Source organism: Melanerpes formicivorus, unplaced genomic scaffold (genome assembly GCF_026170545.1).
Source record: "Melanerpes formicivorus ecotype bairdi unplaced genomic scaffold, bMelFor1.0.p_v2 SCAF_9, whole genome shotgun sequence".
NCBI classification, from domain to species: domain Eukaryota; kingdom Metazoa; phylum Chordata; class Aves; order Piciformes; family Picidae; genus Melanerpes; species Melanerpes formicivorus.
The window spans coordinates 1,298,507-1,325,246 of NW_027142361.1; the positions used below are offsets into that span (position 1 = coordinate 1,298,507).

General features: G+C 43.9%; 1 protein-coding gene across 1 annotated transcript; it reads left to right on the forward strand.

The window, feature by feature from the left end:
• Nucleotides 1-312: 312 nt before the first annotated feature.
• Nucleotides 313-26,182, forward strand: CILK1 (ciliogenesis associated kinase 1). Its single transcript, XM_068143258.1, has 7 exons — nt 313-384; nt 1,289-1,507; nt 1,955-2,040; nt 20,898-20,977; nt 21,496-21,628; nt 22,099-22,270; nt 22,790-26,182. Exons 1-7 carry the CDS (start codon nt 313-315, stop codon nt 23,111-23,113), a joined length of 1,086 nt encoding a protein of 361 aa, XP_067999359.1. The 3' UTR covers nt 23,114-26,182.
• The last annotated feature ends 558 nt before the right edge of the window (nt 26,183-26,740 follow it).

The following is a 26,740-nucleotide window of genomic DNA, read 5'->3' on the forward strand; positions in this document are numbered from 1 at the left end:
AAGTCATGCAAGTCCCTAGGAGGAAATTTGACTCTTTCATTGTTTTTTTGTGTTTTATTTATTTATTCAAGAAATTTAAAATTTTCAAAGATTAGCCTCTATTCAGATGTGGCAGGGCATCTGGAGCTTTTTGGGATTTCCCTCACACTGTCTTTAATGAACGCATGTTAAATACATTAAATAATGTGAGAAATTGTAATACTTGGCTTTCGCAAGGGGAATTGCTGGGGACTGTGGGGTTCGATCTTCGGGCTGGTTGGTTGTAGTCTGTTGTGTGGGATGTGTATTGGGAGAGAAAAGTGAGGCGTTGAGATGTCTGAAGACTGGCCAGGTCAAAAGTGCAAGTTTTGTCCCAGCCCTGATGGAGAGGGGTGCTTGGGAAATGTAAACGGATTTGTGGAGATATGTATGAATATGTATGTTTGATGTCTATGTAAGCTTGTGTTATGGCGTACCTCTAGCAAACCTGCTATGCGCCCAGCACTGTTTTTGCCTTTATTTTATAATAAACTGGTTGTAAAATTTAGCAGTGAGCTCGTTTCTCACAATAATATGTTACATTTTGTGAAACAACAGTATTGCACTGCAGGGTTCACTGATGTAAAATCCTCCCCCAGAGGAGGAGCTGGGTGTGCCAGTTCCTGGATTGTGCCACCACCTCACCCTGCCATGTAAATTGCTGTGAAGTAACTCTGTGCTTTACTTTTAAAACTGTAATGGACACTGTGAAAAAGAAACTAAGACTTACGCAATTGGGTATGATGATCGATTGCTCAGGGCCAAAGTTTTAGCTCCCGTTTACCTTTCTCTGCCTCCTCCCCGACCCGCCTTGGCTTGACCGTATAGACAGCTTCTCATGAAGATGATGAAAACTGAAAACTCCAGAGGCAGCGGTTGAAGTATCCATATTCTTGCAGTGTGTTCACATTTTGGCATTTTCACGTTCCAGTTTTGTTGTGTAACCGCCCTCGAGAATGTGAGAGAGGCCAGTCATCGGGGGACTGTTAATATTTTTTTAATGACGTTTTAAAACCCAGCTCAGCCACAATCCCTTCTCTGGTAGTGGTACTGCCGAGCTGCTCCCAGCCTCCTGTCTCACCCCCCGACAACTGGCAGTTTGTGTATGTGGGACCCCTAAACCCCTCCCCGGGGCTGAGACAGAGCCTGCGAAGCCCGCGAACCTTCGCTGTAACCTGCCGGGCGGCGCGGCGGGGCGCGGCGTTTGTTTAGCGGTTCGCCCGGTCGCTGTCGTGGGGCGTGATCCCCCCGCGCGGAACCCCGCCGTTAGTCGGGCGGGGAGCGGCCGGGGAGGGGGCGCGGCGACCGGCGGCGCCCTGAGAGAGGCCCGCGGCCGCCTTGGGCCGCAGCTCGTCCAAGGCAGTGCGGGCTGAGTGAGGGAGCCGCGGTGGCAGCCGCCGGGGGCTGCGGAGCCCCAGTGCCGCCATTAGGGGGCCTCTCGCACCTTTTTCGCAGCCCGGGCCTTGGCCGGAGGGAAAACCTGTACGCGGTGAGTACCGCCGTGGCATGGCGATGACTGCGGGGGCATCCGCTTCTCCCCGTGGGGTTATTCGCGTGTGTCGGGGCCTAGGCGGGAAATTAGTCACCGCCTCGGTGTGAAGGCCTATCGAGAGCTACAGTCTGGCCTGTGGCGGCGGACAGGCACAGGGGCCTGTAGCTCGCCTCCTCGCCATCTCACGAATTGCCCGGGTCTTCCGGCTGCTAAGGGGCTACGCCTGCCACCGCTCCTGCTGCCTCGGTTTGAAGCTCATGGGGAACTCCCAAAGCCTTCGCTTACAAACAGTGGCTGCTGGGGCAACCTCGATTGAAACCCATGGCTTTAAACCGCGCCTTTCTCTCTGCATCCTGTTGAAAGCATCCAACAGTTCCAGGTTGTTGCCAAAATACACAAATTTTAAAAGGTTCTTGCAGATTGTTTATTGTTTGCTTGTTTCAGCTTTGGCCGTTTTCGCTTTCAAGTTCTCGACACTGCAGCCCTTTAAACGGGAGCATATACTTATTTAAAGCATGCATCGCAAAACAGTAAGTTCGAGTTATATTTAAGAGTCAGAAAGTATTCTTGATGTGTTAAATTAAGCTCTCCTTTAAAAGGGATTTGCTGGTCGATTTCTGGGGGGGGGAAATGTTTATAGGTGAGGTAGAGTCTTAACGCAAAATACAGTGAAAATAAGGCTTTTACTTTTTTCTCTGTAGTACCTTCAACATAGTTTTGTAGCTTATATTTACATCCTATAACAAAGTGATTTTGCCTAGATTCTAGTTCTAGACTAGAATCAAGTCTGGATTATATATGCTGTCACTCTGCAAACTGTTTCTCAGAGACTTGTGCTTTTTTCAGTGATACCCCTGGGACTGTGTTTAAGTGAAGCAGTATGCGGGTCATGCTTTAGTTCATTGCTAGAGCTGAAGGTGACAGTTACCAGAAGGTGAAAAGGACAGGAAATAAATCTTGCAGAGTAAAATAGATTTTTAAAATCAATTTCACTGTGAATCAGTGAATTTCCATACAAAGTCACAGTTAGTTCAGCCATCCACCTAACACCACCATGGCCATTTAACCATGTCCTGAAATGCCATGTCTACACATTTTTTTGACACCTCTAGGGATGGTGACTTTGCCACCTCCCTGAGCAATCTTCCAATGCCTGACTACTCTTTCAGTAAAGAAATGTTTCATAATATCCAATATAAACCTCCACTGGCACAACCTAAGGCTGTTTCTTCTTCTGTCACATGTTACTTGGCAGAAGAGACCAACACCCACCTCCTTCAACATTCTTTCAGGTAGTTGTAGAGAGTGATAAGATCTGCCTTCAGCCTCTCCACAATCCTGGAAGGGGACATGTGAATGGTACACCAGCTGCAGCATAATGGTCCACAAATTGTGAGAACCCCGAAATGTGTGTGCGTGCCTGAGACGTACTCGTTAGTACGAAGCGAGAGTGGAGTCCAGATTCGTGTTTCCACTCGCCCGAGAGGGAAGTGGCCGGAGAAGGACGAAGCGAAATTTTCAGAGAGACTGTGTGGGAGTTCTCAAAAGGTTTAAATGTGTGTGCTTTCTCGGGGAAGATTATCCGGGGTACAACTGTTGGTTTTATAGTGTGACCTCCTCGAGAATCCTCTGTACCCTGTTTTAAATTTGTGTGTGCATTCCCGGGGAAGATTATCTGGGGTACAACTGTTGACTTTATAGTGTGACCTCCCCGAGAATTCTCAGTACCCTCTTTTAGGAAACCCAGTGTTGGTGATATTTGTAAAGTGTGGCTTTCCCGAGAAGCCCAGTATTGAAGCAAAAGTTGAGAAACTTCTGCTGGTGTGTGTTCTCTCAGGGAAACAGAGTAACTCTTCCCTAAGAATCACAGGGTTGTTGTCCTGGTGTAACATAAAATTTAAGGTACAAAAGCTGAGAAGCTTTTGCAAGTGTGGGTTCACTCAGGGAAATAGTGTGACTTCCTTGAGAAGCCCAGGTTGTTGTTGTTTTTTCTTGTGTGTGACCTCTCCTGAGAAATCTATTGTGCATTTTTCCTGGAGAAGATTATTTTGGAGTAAGCCTTTTAAAAGTGTACGTTTTTCCAGGGAAGATTTTGCTGGTACAAACAGTGTTTTGGTCTGACTTCCCCGTGAAACTTAGTGCCCTATTAAGAAGTGCTTTGTGAAACAAAAGAGATGGCCCGGTGTGAGAGGCTTTTTAACCTTTTAGAAGTTCACGGTGCCCGCCCATCTGTACAGGTACTTGACTGGGCCCGTGAAAATTGGCATAATTTCCAGAGTGTGGCTGATAGAATTGTGGCCCTGCAGAAAGATGCACGAGCAAAAGCCGGGAAAGGCAAAGGTTTTATTTGTGCGGTTTTAGGTGCCTGTTTAGCCGCCTCAGTGAAGGAGAAAGAGGAATGGCTTGAACAGGAGAATAAAACTATTTCCTCCTTGCAGGACTTAGTTTCATCACTACAAAGCCACGTTGCCACTTTGAAAGACGTAGTGGCAGATCTTAAAATTCAATTGGAAAAGGAGAGGAGGCAAAATTCGTATTTGGACTCAAAAGAGGGTGTGAATTACTTGGAGTCTACTCCTATGTGCCCTCGGGCAGAATTAACAGTGGCTAAGGAAGCTGCTGCGCATATCAGACCTCTCATTAAAACTGAAGTTTTATATGAGGATGGGGAGGTTACCCCCACTATCACAACCAAAGAAATGCCTTTCTCCTACACTGAATTGGCCAAAATTCGTGCAGAATTTGCACGCTCTGCTGAGGAATCTGAGGTGGAATATGTCTGGCGAGTTTCAAAAACTGGAGGTGATCAGATTCTGTTAACAGAAGCTGAAGCCATGGGCTATTGCGGTGATAATGTTTTTCTAACTACAAAAAACAGAAGTGGACCCTGGAGTCTTACGCAAAGAGCTGCCTATTGGGCAGGGGGGTTTGATCCAAAGGAGAGGGGTGAAGCCCTAATTCTGCGGGGAGGGATGAATCAGATAATGGAGAATGTGCAAAAAGCTGCATGCCTGCAGATGATATATGAAAGGGAACTAAAACATCATTTTGAATCCCCTCTTTCTCTCCTAGTGGATGCAAACAGAATGACTGCTTTGATCAGGGGTCTCAGTGACTTGCTTAAAATAAGAGGTATCCAGCTTCAAAAAGAAATAGCTAATACCCCACTTTCTTCCAGGACATGGCAAGATGTGGGGAGGGAGTTATTAGATTATGCTAGGCAGTATAGTGTACCTGAGGAAATGAAAAAACCTCAAACTAGAGGCTTGAGACATGTGAAAATGACTCACCCACCAAGCCCCCAGGGCCAGATGCGCCGTATTCCTAGTAGGCACCTGGCTAGGGGCAGGGAACACTTGAATACCCGGCAATATTGGTGGGGGGTGGGTCAGAAGAAACGTATTCCAAAAGAAGTGGTTGATGGGGTAGCCACGAGGCAATTAGAAATCATTGTGAAATGCTGGCCCGAGCCTAAAACGAGGGCTGAGGTCACTGCTCCCCTCTTGGTGGGACCATTTGATGAGGGGAGGGATATGGCCCCCAGGGCAACTAAGGGCTTCACTTCCCAGCGGTGAATTGGGGGGTGAAGCATGAGTCAGGAGATCACCAAAAAATTGTACTTGGTTTGGAAAAAGGCCTTTGTTTGTGTTTAGCTTGGCTTTGAGAGAACCTGAAACAATCAACGATACTTACAGGCCCATTCAAAGTAATTATCACCTGAGAGGGTGGCTCTGAATGGTAACCTGGAAATACCAGTTTTGTATGTTTCAAGGTTGTGTTTCTTATTTAAGTTCTAATGCTAAATTTAAGTTCTAATGCTGAAGACTACCTGATGTATTGTCAGAAGGACTTGTCTTGCTATAATATGGAAGACTTCTCAAGTTTTGCATCACAGAAGACATCTCTTCAAGGACTGTACTTTTCATAACCCCGCAGACATTCAGATCTGGACGGAAGCTCTCACTTCAATTCCAAACTGAAGGACTGACGGGGGGTGGGGGGGGGTATGAGTTTGTTTGTTCTCCTGGCTTCCAGGAGGAACAAGGATGCTTTCACCTTGTGTAATTACCTGGTTTAATTTTGTTATATTTTCTTAGCATTGTCAATCTTGTATAAATCCCTGTTGTATACAGTGATTCAACATGTAGTGTCCAATATGCAGTTTGTGTCTAATGATGGTTTACAACAGATTTGTGCTGTTAGACAATCAAAACTTATGTCTATTGCAAAAATTGTTTAAAACTTCTTTCCTTCCTTTTCCACTTCTTTCCTTTCTTTTCTTTCTTTCTTCCTTTTATCTTTGATTGACGGGGTGGTGTGAGAGTCTAATAAGTTTGTCTCTCTCTATGTGAGTCAACAAAGATAAAGTGATAGCAGAGCCACTGGAAAAAAGGTGGAAAGAATCCTGTCCACCAATCCTGGATGCAAATCAGCTTGTGATTGCATCGTGATAACACGGGACTACAACAATGGACCCAAGGACCCAGCCATCACACCTTTAGGGCAAGATAATCACCACCTGTTTCCTGAGCTTTGTCTGGATGGAGACAGGGTAGACGGAGATTCCCCCCTCCTCCAGCCAGGGTCTTGCCCAAACACACAGATTTCCTGCCACTGGAATTCCTGAGGGACAATATTTGACTACATACCTAAGGACTAAAAAACTGTATAAAAGACTGGAGCAACTACTGGTTTGTAGAGAGAAACAGAGGAGACAAACAGAGGAGAAAAACGGGGAGAAAAACGGAGATGAAGGAAAACACAGGAGACGGGCCAGGCCGCTGAGAAGCCGGGACAATGCTGCTCCGGAGAAAAGAAGCTGCCCGGAGGACCACAGCTCCAGCCAAATCCTCAGCACCGTTCCTGTATCAACCCAACATCTCCCCAGAGGACCACAGCTGTTCTCCAGCAAAAGCCTCACCACGGTGTCTCTACAAACCCAACATCTCCTGCAGCACCTTTCCTCCACAGACTTTTAACTGTCTTGGGGGGGATGAGGGGTGTGGTAATATAATTCCTTTCCTTTTCTATCTCTCGTCTCTCTCTCCCTCTTTATTTTCTCCCTCTTCCTTTCTTATGTCCACTTTATGTAATAAATAGTCTAGCTGTTGATACTTTGGCCTCGTTTGTGCCTTTAATTTCACAACACGGGAATATTTAAAAGAACTGTGTCTCTGGACCGAGACATCTAATGTCTCCGGACCTTGACACCATCACATCTGTTCTGATTACAATTTGAGAACTCTGTCATTAGCAGAGTATGTGCTGAAAAGTCCCATCTGTTTCTATTTGAAGTTATTGTATAAAATGATTTGTTTGGATACTAATAAATAATACATTCTCAGACTAGAAGACCATGCATGGTTTTGTTGTTTGAAATTTTCAGCACATATCTGAATAAAGGCCTGGGAGCCAAAGCTTCTGAGTTGAAATCCAGTTATTTACCAGATAACACAGATGCAGAACATTATGTAAACATAGCCTGACACTATGCAGGTGCACAGCCTGAAAAACCAGCCAAAAAGAAACTGATACTCCAGAGTGCTGTTCTTCTGGACAGGCTCTGTGTTCCTTGACAAGCGGTACAAAATATGGAATTAGGCCTCTAATTTAAGGTACTCAGTTTTGGTCCCCTGTAGTAAGTATTTGAAATGGGTAGTATGAGAAATGGGTAGTGGTAGAGGGCAATTCCTCCTGCCTGTCTGAGACATCACCCAGTGTGTTTGATATAGCCAGTACTTCTAGAGACTGATTCATGCTTTGGGCTACTGTAGTGAAATTAATTTGGTCTTACCTGACATGAATATAATATTATTCCTCCAAAGATTGTTTAAAGGAATACATATGACTATATGTCTAACATAAGACCTTATGGAAAGTCAGGAAATTGTTTTGTGAAATGGTCACTTGCATATCTGATAATTTGACTAGAACAGTTTTCCTTCTGTCTTACTGTAATGCTTCACTTTTCTGGTAGCAACCTGTTTTCTCCAAGCTATGAGACTCTATCTTCTGCTTTTAGCAGTGGCTTCTCCCATTAAGGCTACCTGTAAGCTTGCTGTAAAGTATCACAGTATCGCTTAGGTTGGAAAGGACCTCGAGGATCATCGAGTCCAACCTATCAACACAGACCCCATGACTAGACCATGGCCCCAAGTGCCACGTCCAATCTCCCCTTGAACGCCTCCAGGGTCGATGACTCAACCACCTCCCTGGGCAACCCATTCCAATGACGAATGACTCGCTCGGTGAAGAACTTCCTCCTCACCTCGAGCCTAAACCTCCTCTGGCGCAGCTTGAGACTGTGTCCCCTTGTTCTGGTGCTGGTTGCCTGGGAGAAGTACCTCTAGCTTTTAGTGTTAAGAGTGGATTTGGGGAACTGTTGACACTGTCCTGAGTGCTCTATATTTATGCTGCCACAGAAAGAACTGGTTACACTCAGAGAAGAAACACAGGAAACACTAAGGACTAAAATGCACTTGCAGCTAAAGTATCCTCCCTCATCATGAATAGGTACACAACTATCAGACAGCTTGGTGATGGGACCTATGGCTCTGTCCTCCTAGGGAGAAGCATTGAATCTGGAGAGTTAATAGCCTTTATTAGAATAAACCTGTATTAGAATAAACCAAACCAGGTTGAAAGAGACTTTCAAGATCATCATGTCCAACCCATCAACCAATCCAACCCACCCAAACAACTAACCCATGGCACCAAGTACCCCATCAAGTCTCCTCCTGAACACCTTCAATGACGGTGACTCCACCACCTCCCCGGGCAGCCCCTTCCATAGCGCAATCACTCTTTCTGTATAGAACTTCTTCCTAACATCCAACCTGAACCTCCCCTGGCGCAGCCTGAGACTGTGTCCTCTTGTTCTGGTACTGGCTGCCTGGGAGAAGAGACCATCATCCGCCTGTCTACAACCTCCCTTCAGGTAGTTGTAGAGAGTGATAAGGTCACCCCTGAGTCTCCTCTTCTCCAGGCTGAGCAACCCCAGCTCCCTCAGCCTCTCCTCATAGGGCTTGTGTTCCAAACCCCTCACCAACCTTGTTGCCCTTCTCTGGACTCGTTCCAGCAAGTCAACATCCTTCCTAAACTGAGGGGCCCAGAACTGGACACAGTACTTGAGGTGTGGCCTAACCAGTGCAGTGTACAGGGGCAGAATGACCTCCCTGCTCCTGCTGGCCACACTGTTCCTGACGCAGGCCAGGATGCCATTGGCCCTCTTGGCTGCCTGGGCACACTGCAGGCTCATGTTCAGCCTACCATCGACCAGTACCCCCAGGTCCCTCTCTGCCTGGCTGCTCTCCAGCCACTCTGACCCCAGCCTGTAGCACTGCATGGGGTTGTTGTGGCCAATGTGCAGAACCCGGCACTTGGATGTGTTAAATCTCATGCCGTTGGATTCTGCCCATCTGTCCAGCCTATCGAGGTCCCTCTGCAGAGCCTCTCTACCCTCCAGCAGATCAACTCTTGCGCCCAGCTTGGTGTCGTCAGCAAATTTACTGATGATGGACTCAATGCCCTCATCCAGATCATCAATAAAGATGTTAAAGAGCACAGGGCCCGGCACTGATCCTTGGGGCACACCACTAGTGACTGGCTGCCAGCTGGATGTGGCACCATTCACCACCACTCTCTGGGCTCGGCCCTCCAGCCAGTTCCTAACCCATCGCAGTGTGCTCCCGTCCAAGCCATGGGCTGACAGCTTGGCCAGGAGTTTGCTATGGGGGACGGTGTCAAAAGCCTTGCTGAGGTCCAGGTAGACTACATCAACAGGCCTCCCCACATCCACCAGGCGGGTCACCTGATCATAGAAGGAGATCAGGTTGGTCAGGCAGGACCTGCCCTTCCTAAATCCATGCTGGCTAGGCCTGATCCCTTGGCCATCCTGTAAGTGCTGTGTGATTGCACTCAGGATGACCTGTTCCATGATCTTGCCTGGCACTGAGGTCAGGCTGACAGGCCTGTAATTCCCTGGCTCATCCAACCGGCCCTTCTTATGGATGGGCACCACGTTGGCCAGCTTCCAGTCCTCTGGGACCTCACCAGTGAGCCAGGACTGCTGGAAAATTATGGAGAGTGGCTTGGCCAGCTCATCTGCCAGCTATCTCAGCACCCTAGGATGAATCCCATCTGGTCCCATGGACTTGTGGGGATCCAAGCTGCTAAGGAGAGTTCCAACCACCTTCTCATGGAACATAGGGAAACTCTGCAGCTCCCTGGCTCCTTCTGCCAGCTCTGCAGGCCAGCTGTCAGGAAGACGTTCTGCCCTTCTAGTAAAAATTGAGGCAAAGATGGTGTTAAGTATCTCTGCCTTTTCCTCATCCTTTGTTACAATGTTCCCCTCCGTATCCACCAAGGAGTGGAGGTTGTCCTTTCCCTTCCTCCTACTATTAATGTATTTATAGAAGGACTTTTTGTTGTCCTTCACAGTAGAGGCCAGTTTAAGCTCCAAGTGTGTTTTGCCTCCCTAATTTTCTTCCTACAACACCTAGCAACATCCTTAAACATTCTGTGGGTTGCCTCCCCTTGCTTCCAAAGGTGATACACCCTCTTTTTTTCCCTCAGTTCCATGAAAAGTTCATGAACCATCCAGGCTGGCCATTAAAAAGTAAGTACTATCATTTATTACTTAACAGTGGATGGCGCACGCTTTTCCTTTACGTGGTCCATCTCACTTGTTTGTGCTTGTTTGAATACGCACATTCCACACAACATTTGTATTTAAAGTTGCTTGGGGCAGCATGCAAAGCCTTCTATCCTGCAAAGCTCCACCAGAAGATAAAGAAGGTTCACGGGTTGCTGTAACAGTGATCTGCTACTATGCAGAGTAAACAATATTCTAAACAATATACATAATACATGTATTATGTATATTGTTTAGAATATTCTGCAATGTTTCTTTAGTGTCTGCAGCCCCTGCCCTGTTGCTTACATGGAACATCCATTTCACGGTTTGATATTTAATATTAGTATTGCAGTGATAATTAATACAATGGATCTCATTTGTCCATTTTCCATATCTTTATATGCTATTACATATCAGTCTGTTCAGCTTAGTGTTTTCTTAAAATTCCTTGAGAAATCCAGTTGATTTTCTTTGCTGCTTCAGCAGTGACCTCAGTTTGTAAGTGACTTGTTTGTCCTAGTTGTGGCAAGAGACAGTGATAAAGTATTGCAGGCTCCTTCCTGAAATTCCAGCTGTGACCCAGGGACATATTTGTCAAAAGAGCTTTCAATACAATGCTGTTTTGTGTGAACAGTGAATAGCTAGATTTAGCAGCTTGCTGAATTCTCTGTGCTGAGGGTATGTCTCTTGTATCAAATCTTATCAGAGGTGTCTTTGATTTTCCTTTTGCAGCATGGTAGAAACCAGAAATTTTGGAACAAAACCAGAAGATGGTGCTCTCTTAGCTTACATATTAATGCCTGTCTGTTACTAAAACCAGAAATTGCCACAAGACAGTAACTGCAAAAGCATTACAAAATACAATAAAATAAAATTGACGCCCCTTCACAAAATGAAGTGCTTGTAGTTCTTAAAGTATTCTAATGATGACAGCTGATTTCAAACTGGAAACCTGCTATAATAACAAGTAATACTAACTTAAAAAACTTAGCTCTTCCAAAGGTTCCCAACTCCCTCTGAAATCCAGGCTTGAAGCAGTTGGGTTTTTTTCTAAGTTTAATCCATGCTCTTCCATGTGTGTGTGTGTGTGCATGTGAGCCTTTGTCCTGTTGGACCTAAAGCATGGAGTTGTGTGTGAAAGAACTGAGTCATAATCAAAATGCATATGAACAAATAGGACCATATATTCCAAACAAATCCTATGTTCAGGATTACATTCTGGTTTAGGAGAGAACAGATCTGCCATACAGTTTGTTTCTGTTAGAGCAGAGCTGCTTACAGCCTTGAAAGGAAAGGCAGAATTTAAAAAGCAGTTGGCATGGTAGGTGTGACTCGTAAGGGAGAGAGAAACATGGGGAGCATTGGATGGTGAAGAATGAAGAAATACGACTTAGAGGGAAAAGGCATTAAAACTACAGAGAAATCAAAACAGAGAAGAGGAGCAAGAAGAATTATAAGATTTGGGACCTAGTGAAGTGATTGAATTTGGTCTTCACTAGCTTTGCTTCAAAATGGTCTAAGCTGTTCATAAGTGTCATAACCCTTGTCCTTTTTACAAGTAAGACTCCATCACATTGTGTACTGGAAAGAAAAAGCATGCCACGACTTGTTGAATGCTCTGAAATTTTTGCAGCAAGGCATATATATATGAAAGACAATTTTGTGTAATAGCATAAACTTTTGAGTTGTATTAGAGTGTACTTTGTCTAGAGATTTAATTTTATTTTTTTTTACAAAGGAGATAACACTTTATATTTTGATGGAAGAACTGAATTGTTAAGGTGTAGTGAGAATTACAGGTCTAAGACCAGCTGATAGTGAACATGCATTAATCAGTTTTTTTTACCTTCTAATATTGTAGAATGAAGAGAAAGTTTTATTCCTGGGAAGAATGCATGAATCTTCGAGAGGTTAAGGTACTTGTTTCATTCTATAGCTGACTTTATCATGGAGTCATAGAATGGTTTGGGTTGGAAGGGACCTTCAAAGGTCATCTAGTCCAACCTCCCTGAAGTAAGCAGAGACATCCTCCACTAGGTCAGGTTGTTCAGAGCCCTGTTGAGCTCTGAGGGATGAGGCCTCAACTACCTTCCTGGGCAACCTGTTCCAGTGTTCCACCAGCCTCATGGTAAAGAACTTGAACCTAACATCCAGTCTAAAACTGCCCTTCTCTAATTTAAAACCATTACCCCTCATGCTATCACTGCAAGCCTTTGTAAACAGTCCCTCTCCAGCCTTCTTGTAGGCCCCATTCAGGTACTGGAAGGCCACTATTAGGTATCCCTGGAGCCTTCTTCTCCAGGCTGAACAACTGCACCTCTCCCAGCTTGACCTCATAGGAGAGGTGTTCCAGCCCCCTGCTCATTTTTGTGGCTCTCCTCTGGACCCCCTCCATAAGGTTCATGTCCTTCCTGTGTTGAGGACTCCAGAGCTGGACACAGTACTCAAGTGAGGTCTTACCAGACCAAAGTGGCAGAATCACCTCCCTCAATCTGCTGTCCAGGCTTCTTTTGATGCAGCCCAGGATGTGACTGGCCTTCTGGGCTCCAAGTGCACCCTGTTGGCTTGTGTCCAGCTTCTCATCCACCAGTACCCCCAAGTCCTTTTCTGCAGGAGTGCTTTCAATTTCATCATCCCCCAGCCTGTATTGATACCTAGGATTGCCCCAACCTAGGTGCAGGACCTTACTAACATCAAATTTTTTCCACGTTTTTTATGAAAAGCTCCACCCGATATGCGTGGTGACATATGACATTAACAGTTCTCTTTCCTGGTGCTGCATTTAATTCTTCCTAAGATTCTGTAACTCTACAAAAAATCATTTGGTTGTACAGAGCTGCTTCCTCTTTGCAGTGAGTGGGGTGTGAGTGAACAAGCACAAAACTGGAGCTGATTTGTGTTTGTTTTTCAGAGCTTGAGAACATGTGCCCGTTGCATAGCAGTAACCTTTGTACATGTGTAGACGACGGAGATTGGGAACCAATACGGCTGACCAATGTGATCAAGTATTGTTCCTTTATTGTTCCAGTGTTGCAGGCCGATGGTGCAGGCCTGAGGTGCAGGCCTATGGAGCAGGCCTGTAGTGCAAGTATAGCACTGTAAAGTGTAGAAGAAACAGGAGACAGGAAAGGCAGAAGAAGAAGTGCGTAGCAAGGCAACTGCTACAACTTATATAAACTCGGAGTGCCTCGTTGGCATAGCTCCATTGGTTCCCTATGGGTGACCACACATTACACTATTACAGATTATTGGTCCAACTACTAATGACACAACGAGGTTGTTGATGCAGGTGCATGTCCTGTTGTCCCAAGATAACTGTCCATGTTTATAGCTACCAGTGTCTTGTTTTAGTTACATGCTGCAGGCACAGCACTGTTTTGCTACACTGCTAGCTAACTCTGCATTTATGGCCTACCACCATGTCAGGCTCTAGGGCTGCACTGCCAGATTGCTCACACTGCTCGTCGCTGGCATTGCCACAAATCCCCCTTTTTGTTTTTGTGAGCAATCTGGTCATGGGAGTTGTTCTCATCCCATACAAGATGCTACTGCAAACACAGAAGCAAGCAAGGTAAAGCTAAGCTGTGCAGCAAAAACAAGAGTTCTGTAGTGCAGCATGTCTAACAGACTGATGTAACCCATACAAGGCACAAAGCTTAAGTTGAACTACTTACAATGCTCTACAGAGATGGCATAATACATGGTCAAAGATAACAAACATTGTAAAGAAGAACTTAGATCTTAACAGTTCCGATCTTTACATTTCACTCCTCTTATTGACAGAGAAGACTTGATTATGCCTGAATGCATTGCACACAGAGATTGAGGCACAAATGCAATCCTTAGCACTGTCTTTTGCGATCTGCTTTAGCATTATGTTGCATCTTTATTTTCTCTAGGATGGTCAAAAATAATGAATTGTTTAATGGTAGCAAGATTTCTTTAATCTGTAAAGGTAGATCTGGCCAGGCTCTAGCTTCACAGACCGAAAACTTGCAGGCAAGCAGCAAGAGCAAAAAGAGCTTCATTGCATTGCCCAATATAAAATTACACTGAATAATGTGTTTTTGCTCATCCTAGTAATTCTGATCTCTTAATGTTCACACAACAGTAAAGCAGTCACGACACTCAGTTATAAGTTAGATGCTTTCTGTTGACATCTTGGATTATCGTGACCGTCATTCTGGTCAGTGCTAAGCAGGTTTGCTGATTGTCATTTTCATGACAGTTGTGCCGTGTTCGTGCTGTCTTGCAGTGAGAGGGTTACAGCATATTGCAAAGTTGATGTTTCTAGGGTTACAGCACTTTCTAGGGTTACAACATTTTCTAGGGTTACAGCATTTCTAGGGTTGCCATGAGCTAATTTTTTGCTATGGGGTATTCTCTCTTTTCCCCCCCCCCCCCTTTTTTTTTTTTTTTTTGTTAATAATCTCTACTAAGCAAAATGTAAAGATGAAACTGTATCCTCTAGGATGTCTACATTCAGAGGCACGCTTAGTTAACAAGAGAGAATACAAAGTTATCAAGCAACCACAATATTCAGTCCTAATTCACATGATGCTGTGGTACATTCTTCTGAGTGATCCTGTTTGATCCCAGATTATCATAGCAGTTGTTGTGATCGATGTTCGACTGCATGGGAAATGCTGTGTCCTCATGGTCTTGATTCTTCCGCCATTGTTTGTTGCGATGATTGCAGTTAGCAGAAAAGAAAGCACGAGGTGACCTGATCGTGGCCATCCAGTATCTCTTTTATTATTTATTTTTTGTTTCATTTTGTTATTTTATTTCATTTTTAGTTATTGTTTTCTATTGTGAATTTATTATTTTGATATGTTTAATATTTTGACTTTTAATCTAGTTCTCTATTTAATCTTTAATTCATTTTAATTTTTGTTTTTAAATTATTTTTATATTGTTTTAATGTTGGTTTTTTTTTATTGCATTTTATTATTTTTTTTGCACTTTTTAATTATTTTTGTTAACTTTTTTGTTTGTTAATTTTAATCTAATTTTGATATAATTTTATTCAATTAATTTTTGTTATTTTTGTATTTTAATTTTTCTTTGTTCTTTAAATTTTTATTATTTTTTATTGTAATTTTTTAATCTGTATTTTAATTTGTTATTCTAATCAATTTTTTCTTTTTCAATTTATTTTATTTTTGTAATTTCTATTTTTTCTTTTTATCTAGTGTTTAATCTTTTATTTTTTATCTTATATTCTTTATTGTAATTATTTTTTATTTTGCATGTTTGTTTTATTTAATCTATTTTCTATTTTAATTTTCATTTTTAATTTTTTTTTACCTTTTTTATTAATTCTTTTTTATTATCTTTTTCATTTTAATTTTCTCTATTTTTTCTTTGTATAAATTTTTGTTTGTTTTAATCTAGTAGTCTTGATAATCCTTATTTTCATTTTTTTGCTAACAATTCTTATGTCTTTTTTTTGTTAATAGCTATTCTGTGTTAGTAATCTTTATGATTTTTCAATGTGTCATATTTGTTTTTAATATTTTGTTTTTATTGTTGCTCTTCTTTTTTATTACTATTCTGTTATTTAGTACTCTATGTTTTGTATCCAGAGTTTTTGTGCTTTTGTTATATATTTCTATGTTTTTTTTGTTTACCTTTTTTTTTTTTTACTTTTTTTTATTTTTTTGTATTTTTTTTTCTAGTCTATGTCTAAGAAGGAAATATAAAGACATTACCTTAGCTAAGGAATACTTTTTAAAATGAATACCTATTTACTACAAGTCTTAACTATATTACATGGAGCTCCTTTGAAATGCCATGGCACACAACTAAGAAGGTTCGAACCAAAAGAAATCTTACAATGTGAACTCATTACTAAGTACTTACACCTTACTACAATTACTATGTACTAGGTATCTGTAAATATAAAATGCTTACCATTCATTATGCTTACCAGGAAAACTTAGCAAAACTCTAAATAACAAATCTCTTAAGGACATTGCAATCAGAAATGAAGAAATTAGCACTGTAGCTTTAAATCAGAGCAGAGCTTTGGTTGGCAAGAGTCATACCAGAAAATCCTCCCTTTTCTGGGGGTGGGGGTAGGGGTGGGTGGCTAGCAAGGTGTGACCTAGTTGCTATTGTTTCTGTATTAGGGTCTTAACGACTTGCAGCCTATCGTGTCTGAACGACCATTGTTCCACCCATACTGGATTATGTGTTTTCCATTTTAATTTGAGGGTTGGTTGCTGACTAGTAGCTGCTACATAGAAGGAATGGTAACAAGTTTTGCTCCTAGTTGACTTAAGGCATATCAGCCCAATAGAGCAACATGTACGGTCTTACAGTGATTGATTTGCTGTAGTTAAAAGCTAATTGCACTGGCTCTTTGCTAACCCAGGTTGTTTGGATACCTTTTAAACACATGACTTCAACATTTGCCATGAGCAATGGCTAGTGACCATTCCATTTATGACTAGGTATAATGATGACATCGTCTCCAGTATCCATAATAATTGAAAATTGTATAATTTGTCCACAAGGGTGTCTGACAGATACAATCTGTTCCAGTTTTCTCTTTTGGATTTCTAGGGCTAATGAGGTATTAGGCATATCAGTGGAACCCGAGCCTTCTTGCCCTTGGATTCTGTTATAAGTTTTAGGCACTCGGGACTGAGATGGTATTAGCTGAGCAATTTCTGTCCCAACAAGAGTGCTAACAGGAGAGGCAATGGTATAGAGCATAATTTTCATAGCCCAGTCATAATCAGAATGTATTGAACCAGGAATTACAAGAATGCCCTGTCTAAAGATAGACTGTCGTCTGCCAATTAACAGAGCACAGGGTCTGTGACCCAAAGGACCATGCCAGTTAAACTCGACAACGCTTTGTGGATTCAAAAGGAGATATGCGGCTGTTGTCAGATCCGCTGTGCGCTGCCAGACGGGGCTGGGGGAGGGAGGGGGGAAGGGGGGGGGGGGCGCGGTCCAAGGACCCTGGTTTGGTGTCGTCGTGCGGGGTATATTCACGCTGCAGGAGCAGCTTCTGCGACGATCTTGAGTAAAATGATTAGATTTGTGACCCTTTCGAGTCTGTCCAACAGTCAGACACTTTAAGGTACCTAGTTTTCTCAGAGGCACGATGATTTCAGGACTGTTTCTATGGCCGTGGCTAGATACATTGCTGCTTGTCGATGCCTTCATTCGTTGTGGTCCTGCAGTCATGAGGCAGTGGCACCTGTTGATAAAATGCTGAGAACCTGTTTAGTTTCTTCATTAGCATTGTCAAATTCCAAAATATCCACATTTCTACCTTCATATCGTGAGTCAGGTCTGAATTAGTATTGAATGCCGTCTGTAAGGGATGGTATTGACAAAGGAACCAAGCGTCCCTGTTAGACCCTGCTCAGTAATAAGAAACACAGGATCAGAGTTATTGTCCTGGATTGTGGACCACTTTGATCACTAAATCCTGACTGTAGCCCATAGGTAGCTATGGCTTGTCTGGCTTCTCTTAAAGAACATTAGTCAGTTCAGATTACCATAGTCATTGTTAACCTTCTCCATCTGTGACTACATTTCCCACAATACCTTTCCACCAGCTCAGCGGGACAGTTCCGTGTCCCTCCCACCTCCCGATCGCCCCATCGGGATTCAATTGAAATCTCCGTCCGAGGCTATACTCTGCTAATGACTGGAATGTAGGGGGCGGGGGGGGTGTAGCCGGTGAAACTGCCGGGAGGAAGGGGCCGCTGGGGCCCTTCCTGCTGCTGCCGTGGGGGTGGCTGTTGCCGGGGCCGCTCTTGTCGGTGGTGCGTCGGTCGATGCTGCTTGATCGGAGCCGCTGGTATTCGCGGGGGCCATGGGGGGTCGCGGGAGGCGTCGCCAGGAGAGCTGCCGGAGTGTGGGGCGCCGTTGAGGTGGGCGCTGCCGGGCTGAGGGCTGCCGAAGTGAGGGCTGCCGGGGTGGTGGGGGCCACCATCGGGGCGGCCGGGGCTCGCGGCGGTGTGGGGGTGCAAAAGTGCCGTGATCGCGAGCCTGCAAGCGCTCCAGGAGTTCTAGGGCAGAGTTCGCGCTGTCTGGCTTCCAAGCCCAAGCCGTCGCTGGCGGTATCAGGAAGATGTTGATGAAGGGGATGGAAAACGCCGAGCCGCAGGTTTCGCCGCTTTTTTTTTTTTTTCTTTTAATGGGTTTCTCCGCTGGGCGTGGGCGGCTGTGGCGGTGTGTTAATAAACACGGTGTGCTGGCCAAGATGGCAGAGGTGGCGTCTCCTTTGTCTAATTCCTAATGCGTAGTGACCTCCATTTTGATTTTGAGCGCCTTATCAGTTCGATCTGGATTCGCTTCTGCCGCTATTGACGTGGCAGGAGCAGATTTTTCCGCGCAAAAGGACGGTAATAGAGAGCCGCGATTCGTGTAGAAGGAGTAGCGGGCAATTGAAATTGAGGAGGATGCTGACGGAGCGGCAGATGATGTGCAGGGAGAGAGGAGGGGGGCGGAGGGCGGGGAGTGCCTTCCGAGTCTCTTTCGTCTCGGTTAGAACCAAACGCCGCAGCAGCTGAATTGGGAGTAGCCTGCTCTGCTTGTTTCGATTGCAATGTCCGTGACGATCCGTCACATGGTGCTATAGCGAAAAGCTGCTTTTTTAAGCATTTAGCACCTCATCCCACAGCTGGGCTGCAATTTCGTCCCGCGCTTCGGAAGTAAAAGCTTAATTGCCGTGGGGATGACTCTGGGCACAGGCTAATAGCCCTTTTAAGATCCCAGAATTGCCAGTAATACCTCTCACGGAGAGGATAGGTGGAGGGCGTTTAGCACAGCCTCTTCTGTGGTGGCGTGCTTCCCCTTGCCTCTCCCCGGTCGCTCACCAGGCCAGGGTGAGATTCACTTCCTTTGTGAGCGCGTGCTGCTAATTTTTTCAGCACCGGGGCAGTGTTGTCCGACCGGCTTTCCGTATCGCTCGGACGTACCTCTTTGTGCTGAGTTGATCAGTATTGTAGTCCGAGGATCCCTTGTCCACGAGTTCAGGTTTATTCGGGCGCCAGATGTAGGACGACGGAGATTAGGAATCAATACGGCTGACCAATATGATCGAGTATTGTTCCTTTATTGTTCCAGTGTTGCAGGCCGATGGTGCAGGCCTGAGGTGCAGGCCTATGGAGCAGGCCTGTAGTGCAAGTATAGCACTGTAAAGGGAAGAAGAAACAGGAGACAGGAAAGGCAGAAGTGCGTAGCAAGGCAACTGCTACAACTTATATAAACTCGGAGTGCCTTGTTGGCATAGCTCCATTGGTTCCCTCTGAGTGACCACACATTGCACTATTACAGATTATTGGTCCAACTACTAATGACACAACGAGGTTGTTGATGCAGGTGCATGTCCTGTTGTCCCAAGATAACTGTCCATGTTTATAGCTACCAGTGTCTTGTTTTAGTTACATGCTGCAGGCACAGCACTGTTTTGCTCCACTGCTAGCTGGCTCTGCATTTATGCTGAGCATGGCCTACCAGCATGTCAGGCTCTAGGCCTGCACTGCCAGATTGCTCACACTGCTTGTCGCTGGCATTGCCACAGCTAGGTCCTGGACAAGTTAGACATTGTATAAATCAGGCCTTTAAGAATGTGATTTATTTCCTTAAGTCTTAGTTAAAAGTCTAAGTTAAGCCTTACTCAAAAGTACTGTGGAGGAAATATGATTCTTTTTCTGCTGTAATTAAAAAAAATAAGCGGATATGAAAAGCTGATGGCTTTCAGATTACTATCCCTTACTTACCTTCCACCTGGATGGGGAGCAGGCTATGACTGGTAGTCTAAAAACAATCAAAAGCGACTTTTGTGCCTTGGGACAGGTGGTGAGGAATTCAGGGGCGCAGGTTATCTTTTTGTCTCTTCTCCCAGTTGCAGACAGTGACAGGGGAATAAACAGATTAATTCAGTCTGTTAATACATGACTCCATAGCTGGAGCCACCATAACAATTTTGGCTTCTTTGACAGCGGGTTAATATACAGGACACCTGTCATCACAAATATGTGATGGTCAGTTGTTTTTGTTTTTTGGTTGGGTTTTTTTTAGGGAAATTGAGCTCAGGAATTTAAATAAGGCCCATACCATCCTCTTCATTCATTGTTCATCTCTTTCTGAATAAGATTGTCATTCATTTCCACCCCGCCCCATCTACGCTGTGTTTGGCATGCATAGGAGGCAGCTACTACAGAGATTTTTGATCAGAATCCTCTCTTGGTGAGAGAAGCTATCATTAAACTGCCTTGCATGGTGGCTAATCTACTCACCTGAATACTATGAGAAGAGTTTCTTTTTTCCAGTGGTAGCAAATGAGGCTGTTCGTTTCAGACAACAGAAGAGAAAGAAAGAGCAAATCAGCTTTTAGATAATGAGGGAAAGTAAAAGCATGACTTGTATATTCTCTAGAAGAGGCACCCCAGGAAACAGTTCATGAAAAGCACTAAATTAATGCTGTCTTGAGGAGTGTGCCTCATGACCTGCAGGGTTGTTAAGGTTTGTTCAGGTTTTGGTGTGCTTTTTTTCCCCTTTTTTTAGTTCGCTGTCCCATATAGCCTTAATGTGATGCCACTAGTTCTGCAAATACTGTGCAAATTATATTGGAAAAATAAACTACATGAGAATGCTTAAAATATATCTAGCATTTTTGTTGTCCTTGTTACCTCTTATCTTCGGTTCCTTACATAGAAGAAGCTAATGTGTGAACTTAATCATTAATATTTATTTCTTCCTTTTTCTTTTATCCCACAGAAACAAACTGTTTCCTGAGTCTACAGTTAGGAATATTATGTATCAGATCCTGCAAGGGCTTGCATTTATCCATAAGCATGGTAGGTTATGTTTTAGCTAATTCAAACATTTTGAATTGGAGCAAGATAGACTCTGTGTAAGTTTTTTAATGAGTATAATAACAATTACATTACAAACTTTAGTAAACAGAATGAGCAAAAAACCAGCACTATATGAGAGATTCCAATTACTGACAGCATTTAGCTTTTATATTTTATACTTTAGTCTGGAGGTTTTCTTTTCTGTAGACTTTCAACACAACTAGAATGAAATTAACATTTAAGTGGTGCACATTTTTGATAAAGAAGTGTCACTTGAAAGGGAGCTAACCAAATGCACTGAGTTGTCACATGATGGTCAGCTCACATACTGCTGTTCACAGCCTGACTGAACAACAGTTGCACTGACCAGCTTTGTCAATCACATAAGACTTTGAACTCTGTATTCTGCTAGTCAAGCTTCAGCAGTAAGAACTAAAGCAAAACAATCCAGGTAGAAAATAAAGGCTACAGCTGGTGATGGCATTGCAATATACGCCAGTATTTAATTTGAATTTTAGGGTTCTTTCACAGAGACTTGAAACCTGAAAATCTCCTTTGCATGGGACCAGAACTTGTGAAAATAGCAGACTTTGGCTTAGCCCGAGAAATCCGATCTAGACCACCTTACACCGATTATGTATCCACAAGATGGTAAGTGCTAACATCGCTGCATTGTGGGAATATTACCATCATGCCTTTAAAGAAGTATTAAATTTGTGCTGAATCTAATACTACTTTTGATGCCTCCTCTTTATGAAACTTTTATTTAAGCTTGGCATAACTCATAACACTTCAATTAGTGAAGGATAGTTTACAGACAGCCTCAACACAGGACCAAAGAGGGAACCTGATAAAGAGGGAACCTGATAAGGCAGGTGGGACATGCTGGAATTGCTGCATGTCAGGAAGGCATAAGAGAGCTTACAAAAGGTAATTAGATTTTAATTCTTCATTCTAGGGGGAAAAAAATTAGGTCTTATGTATGGGATAGGAAAGGAGTTTTTTAAGGGATGATTGTTCCTAACAGCAATGAGGGAGTAGCTAAACAGTTTTGTATATGTCTATTTGAATGTGTTGATTGTTGGGATTTGTTTCTTTTTTCTTTTTTTTTCCCCATACAGGTACAGGGCTCCTGAAGTTCTTCTGAGATCCACCAGCTATAGTTCCCCAATAGATATTTGGGCTGTTGGCTGTATTATGGCAGAAGTTCACACACTAAGGCCTCTCTTCCCAGGCGCCAGTGAAATTGATACTATATTCAAAATTTGCCAAGTTTTGGGGACACCAAAGAAGGTAGCTAAAGTGACAATCCACATTGCAATACTAGAGGTGCTCTAAAGTACAGAATGGCACAATAGCAGTAAGCATAAGTATGGAATTGATCTCAGAGTAAACTAAATAAAAACTTGCTTTCTCTGAAATAAGCAGTATGTAATTATGCTATAAACTCTTGCATTTAGAGGAGGAAAAATAGACTCCTGAACTTCAAACAAAGTCATTAGACTGTGATTTCACTGGGCAGAAATTCCTCTTGCATATTGCATGTGAACATGTGGTTTAAGTGGCTAGAAACTAGAATCGTGGCAAGACTCCTATCTCTTGATGCCATTTGTGATTTTGACTTAATGTGACATAAAGCAAGACTTACCTCTCACCAGAGGTCTGACCTGAAAATTTCTATTTAAATCTTTAATATAGTCTAGAGTTGAGTGGACACCCTCTGTTTCTGATAGAAGAGTATATGTCAGTACGCTTTGGTCACTGTATTTTACAGCTGAACTTTCTTTGTGATTGGAAATCTCATTCTTCCAGAATGACTGGCCTGAAGGCTACCAACTTTCAGCCTTCATGAATTTTCACTGGCCTCAATGCGTACCTAACAACCTAAAAACCCTCATACCTAATGCTAGCAGTGAAGCAGTGCAGCTCATGAGGGACATGCTGCAGTGGGACCCCAAAAAGCGGCCAACAACTAGTCAGGTTTGGTTTTGTTTTCTTTTTCTCACATCTGCATGTGATGCTTCCTGTCACTGCAAGCCACCTTTTGGAGACAGTTGTTTGCAGTTGCTCAGCGTGCAGTCCTTAGAAGGGAGAAGAGCAGAAGCCAAGACCAACTTGCAAGACAAAGGGGATTAATTCAAAGAGAGTAATCAGTCTTTTGCATGCATCGGCTACATGGAATGTGTGCTCAGCGATCAAATGTGTGACTGTAGTGTGTATAAGTAAATCTGAATGAAATACAATCCAGTCAATGTGAATAGCAGCAGAGTGCAGGTAGGATGTGCAGCTGAAGGCTGTATTGCTGTTTGTTCCCTGCTATTGATATTGATATAGAGTAGAATAGAATAGACCAGACCAGGTTGGAAGAGACCTTCAAGATTATTGCGTCCAACCCATCAACCAATCCAACCCACCTAAACAACTAAACCATGGCACCAAGCACCCCATCAAGTCTCCTCCTGAACACCTCCAATGATGGTGACTCCACCACTTCCCCAGGCAGCCCATTCCAATGGGCAATCACTCTCTCTGTGTAGAACTTCTTCCTAACATCCAGCCTAAACCTCCCCTGGCACAGCCTTAGACTATGTCCTCTTGTTCTGAATCACAGCATGGCTGAGATTAGAAAGAGTTCCTGGAGGTCATCTGGTCCAGCCACTCTGCCAGTGCTTAGTCACTCATAATAAAAAATTGTTTCCAGATGTTCAGAGGGAACCTCCTGTGCTTCAGTTTGTGCCCATTGACTCAAGTCCTGTCACTGGGCACCACTGAAGAGCCTGGCTCCATCTTCTTTACACCTTCTCTTCAAGTATTTGCATACTTCAGTAAGATTCCCCTGGCCATTCTGTTATCCAGGCTGAACACTCTCAGCTCACTTAGTCTTTTCTCATATGTCAGATGCTCCAGTCCCTTAATCATCTTTGTGGCCTTTGTTGGACTCTCCATTATGTCTGTCTCCTGCTGGGGAAGCCAGAGCTGGACACAGCACTCCAGAGGTAGCCTCACCAGTGCTGAGTAGAATGCCCTCAACCTACTGGCAGCCCTTGTGCTCATGAAGCTCAGGATACCATTAGCTTTACTTTCAGCAAGGGCATTTTGGCAGCTCACGTTCAACTTGGTGCCTACCAAGTTCTTTTCTTTAAAGTTGCTTTCCATGTGATTGACTCCAGCATGGAGTTGTTCCTTCTCAGATGCAGGACTTGATATTTCCCCTTGTTGAACTTGTTGGGGTTCCCGTCAGCCCATTTCTCCAGCTGGATGAGGTCCCTCTGGATGGCAACATGATCCTTGGGTTTATTAGCCACTCCTACCAGTTTTGTGTCATCAGCGATCTTATTGAGGATGCACTGTGCACCACTATCAACATCATGTTGAGCAGTATTTGCACCAGTATTGACCTCTGGCATACACCAATACCTACTGGCCTACAACCAGACTTTGTTCCACTGACAGCCACCCTTTGGGTCTGGCTATTCAGCCAGCTTTCAGTCCACTTCACTGTCTGCTCATCCAGCCCAATGTTGCCTGGATAAACTCGTTTATACAGAGCAGTTTGCAGGAGCAGTCTCAGCTCAGCTGCACTGTAGATACATCCAAACATCCTGTACAGAAGCATAGCACAAGCCACCAGTATTGGACATCTCATGGTCCAGTTGTTGTTGTTGGTAGCCACTGATTTCAGGTACCAATGTTGTAGTGGCAGTACCCAGCTAATGAAATGAACAGGACACTTTTTGAAAAATGTGTGATTGTGGGTTCAAATCTGACTCATCTTCAATATGGATGTAGCTGAGTCTTTGTGACCTCCAGTACAAGTTGCAGCAAAAAGCTTCAAAGCTGTTGAAGCTCTAAAGCAGTTTAAAATAGATAAAAGAATTCTCAAAGTTAATGAAAAGCAAAAAATATTTGCTACAACTTGGTGTCAGGACCCATTAACAAATGTTTTACAGTAAGATACAAATATGATGATGAATCTGAGCTTTTGGAAGCTTTTTGCAGTGAAAGATTTTTGGGAAGGGAAGTTGAGTACTCTTGAAACAGCAAGATTAATTATTTTTTTTACTGACAACTCCTTAATTACATGTAAGACAGGATAAAGGTATTTTTACCAAAATGTCTTCCAAAAAAGGTTAATTTTTGTAAGGGATGTACTTTCACTTGATTCAGTCTTGGAATTGGAGCATAGAAGAGACAGGATGTTTCTGGGGTCATTCAAGTCTTGTTGGCTGAATCTTTGAGGACAGATGTGCACATGGACACAGGGATGGCACATAATGTGTAATAGTATAGATGTTTTTATTACCTTGAGCGTGCTTTCAGGACAAGATGTAAGCAGGTGAAGGCATTTGTTATGTTACACAGCAAGGTTATATAGTCTATCAGAAGGCATGTGTCACATCTCAATTGGTCATTTTCTAGTGGCATGTGTGTAATTAAAGCATACAATAGGTCAAAATAACAAAACAATATTTTAACATATCCAACCAGATTCTGCCCAGCTTCTCTCCTTCAGTTACAAGGTTTTTACATTACCCTCAGAGTCAGAGACAAAATATAGCCCTAATTCGAGCAAAGGCAGCTCTTCCCTATAGTCTTCCAAAGCTATCTGAAAACACCCTTCTCCTACAATAATGAGACATGCCTCTAGATGTCATATACATGATTAAGTACCTCGCTTCTGCAGAACCTCTTCCTTTTGTACAAGTCCACAGGGGATTTGATAACTTGCTATCTGTTGAAACTTTGCTACTGTTGTGGCATTGTTCTGAAGTGAATTGTGCTCATTCGAATCTAGTGTTGAGAGATGGGTCTTCTGCTGTTTCTTGCCCCAGAAAAAAGGAAATCAAATTTGTACTGTCTCTTAGGGCTCAGATAAGTTAAAAACTTTGGAATAGAATAGACCAGACCAGGTTGGAGGAGACCTTCAAGATCATCGCGTCCAACCTATCACTCAACACCACCTAATCAACTAACCCATGCAACCAAGCACCCTGTCAAGTCTCCTCCTGAACACCTCCAGTGATGGCGATTCCACCACCTCCCTGGGCAGTCCATTCCAATGGGCAATCACTCTGTGTAAAACTTCCTCCTGACCTCCAGCCTGAACTTCCCCTGGTGCAGCCTGAGACTGTGTCCTCTTGTTCTGGTGCTGGCTGCCTGGGAGAAGAGACCAACCTCTGCCTGTTTACAACCCCCCTTCAGGTAGTTGTAGAGAGCAATAAGGTCACCCCTGAGTCTCCTCCTCTCCAGGCTAAGCAGCCCCAGCTCCCTCAGCCTCTCCTCATAGGGCTTGTGTTCCAAGCCCCTCACCAACTTCGTTGCCCTTCTCTGGACTCGTTCCAGCAAGTCAACATCCTTCCTAAACTGAGGGGCCCAGAACTGGACACAGTACTCGAGGTGTGGCCTAACCAGTGCAGTGTACAGGGGCAGAATGACCTCCCTGCTCCTGCTGGCCACACTGTTCTTGATGCAGGCCAGGATGCCATTGGCCCTCTTGGCTGCCTGGGCACACTGCAGGCTCATGTTCATCCTACCATCAACCAGCACCCCCAGGTCCCTCTCTGCCTGGCTGCTCTCCAGCCACTCTGACCCCAGCCTGTAGCTCTGCATGGGGTTGTTGTGGCCAATGTGCAGAACCTGGCACTTGGATGTGTTAAATCTCATGCCGTTGGACTCTGCCCATCTGTCCAGCCTGTCGAGGTCTCTGCAAAGCCTCTCTACCCTCCAGCAAATCAACTACTGTCCCCAGCTTGGTGTCATCCG

Coding starts and splice junctions, on each gene's coding strand:
- CILK1 (XM_068143258.1), top strand. CDS start 313: ATGTCTGAAGACTGGCCAGGTCAAAAGTGCAAGTTTTGTCCCAGCCCT. Junction 20,978..21,495: donor TGCATTTATCCATAAGCATG/GTAGGTTATGTT, acceptor TTTGAATTTTAG/GGTTCTTTCACAGAGACTTG. Junction 22,271..22,789: donor TTTTGGGGACACCAAAGAAG/GTAGCTAAAGTG, acceptor TCATTCTTCCAG/AATGACTGGCCTGAAGGCTA.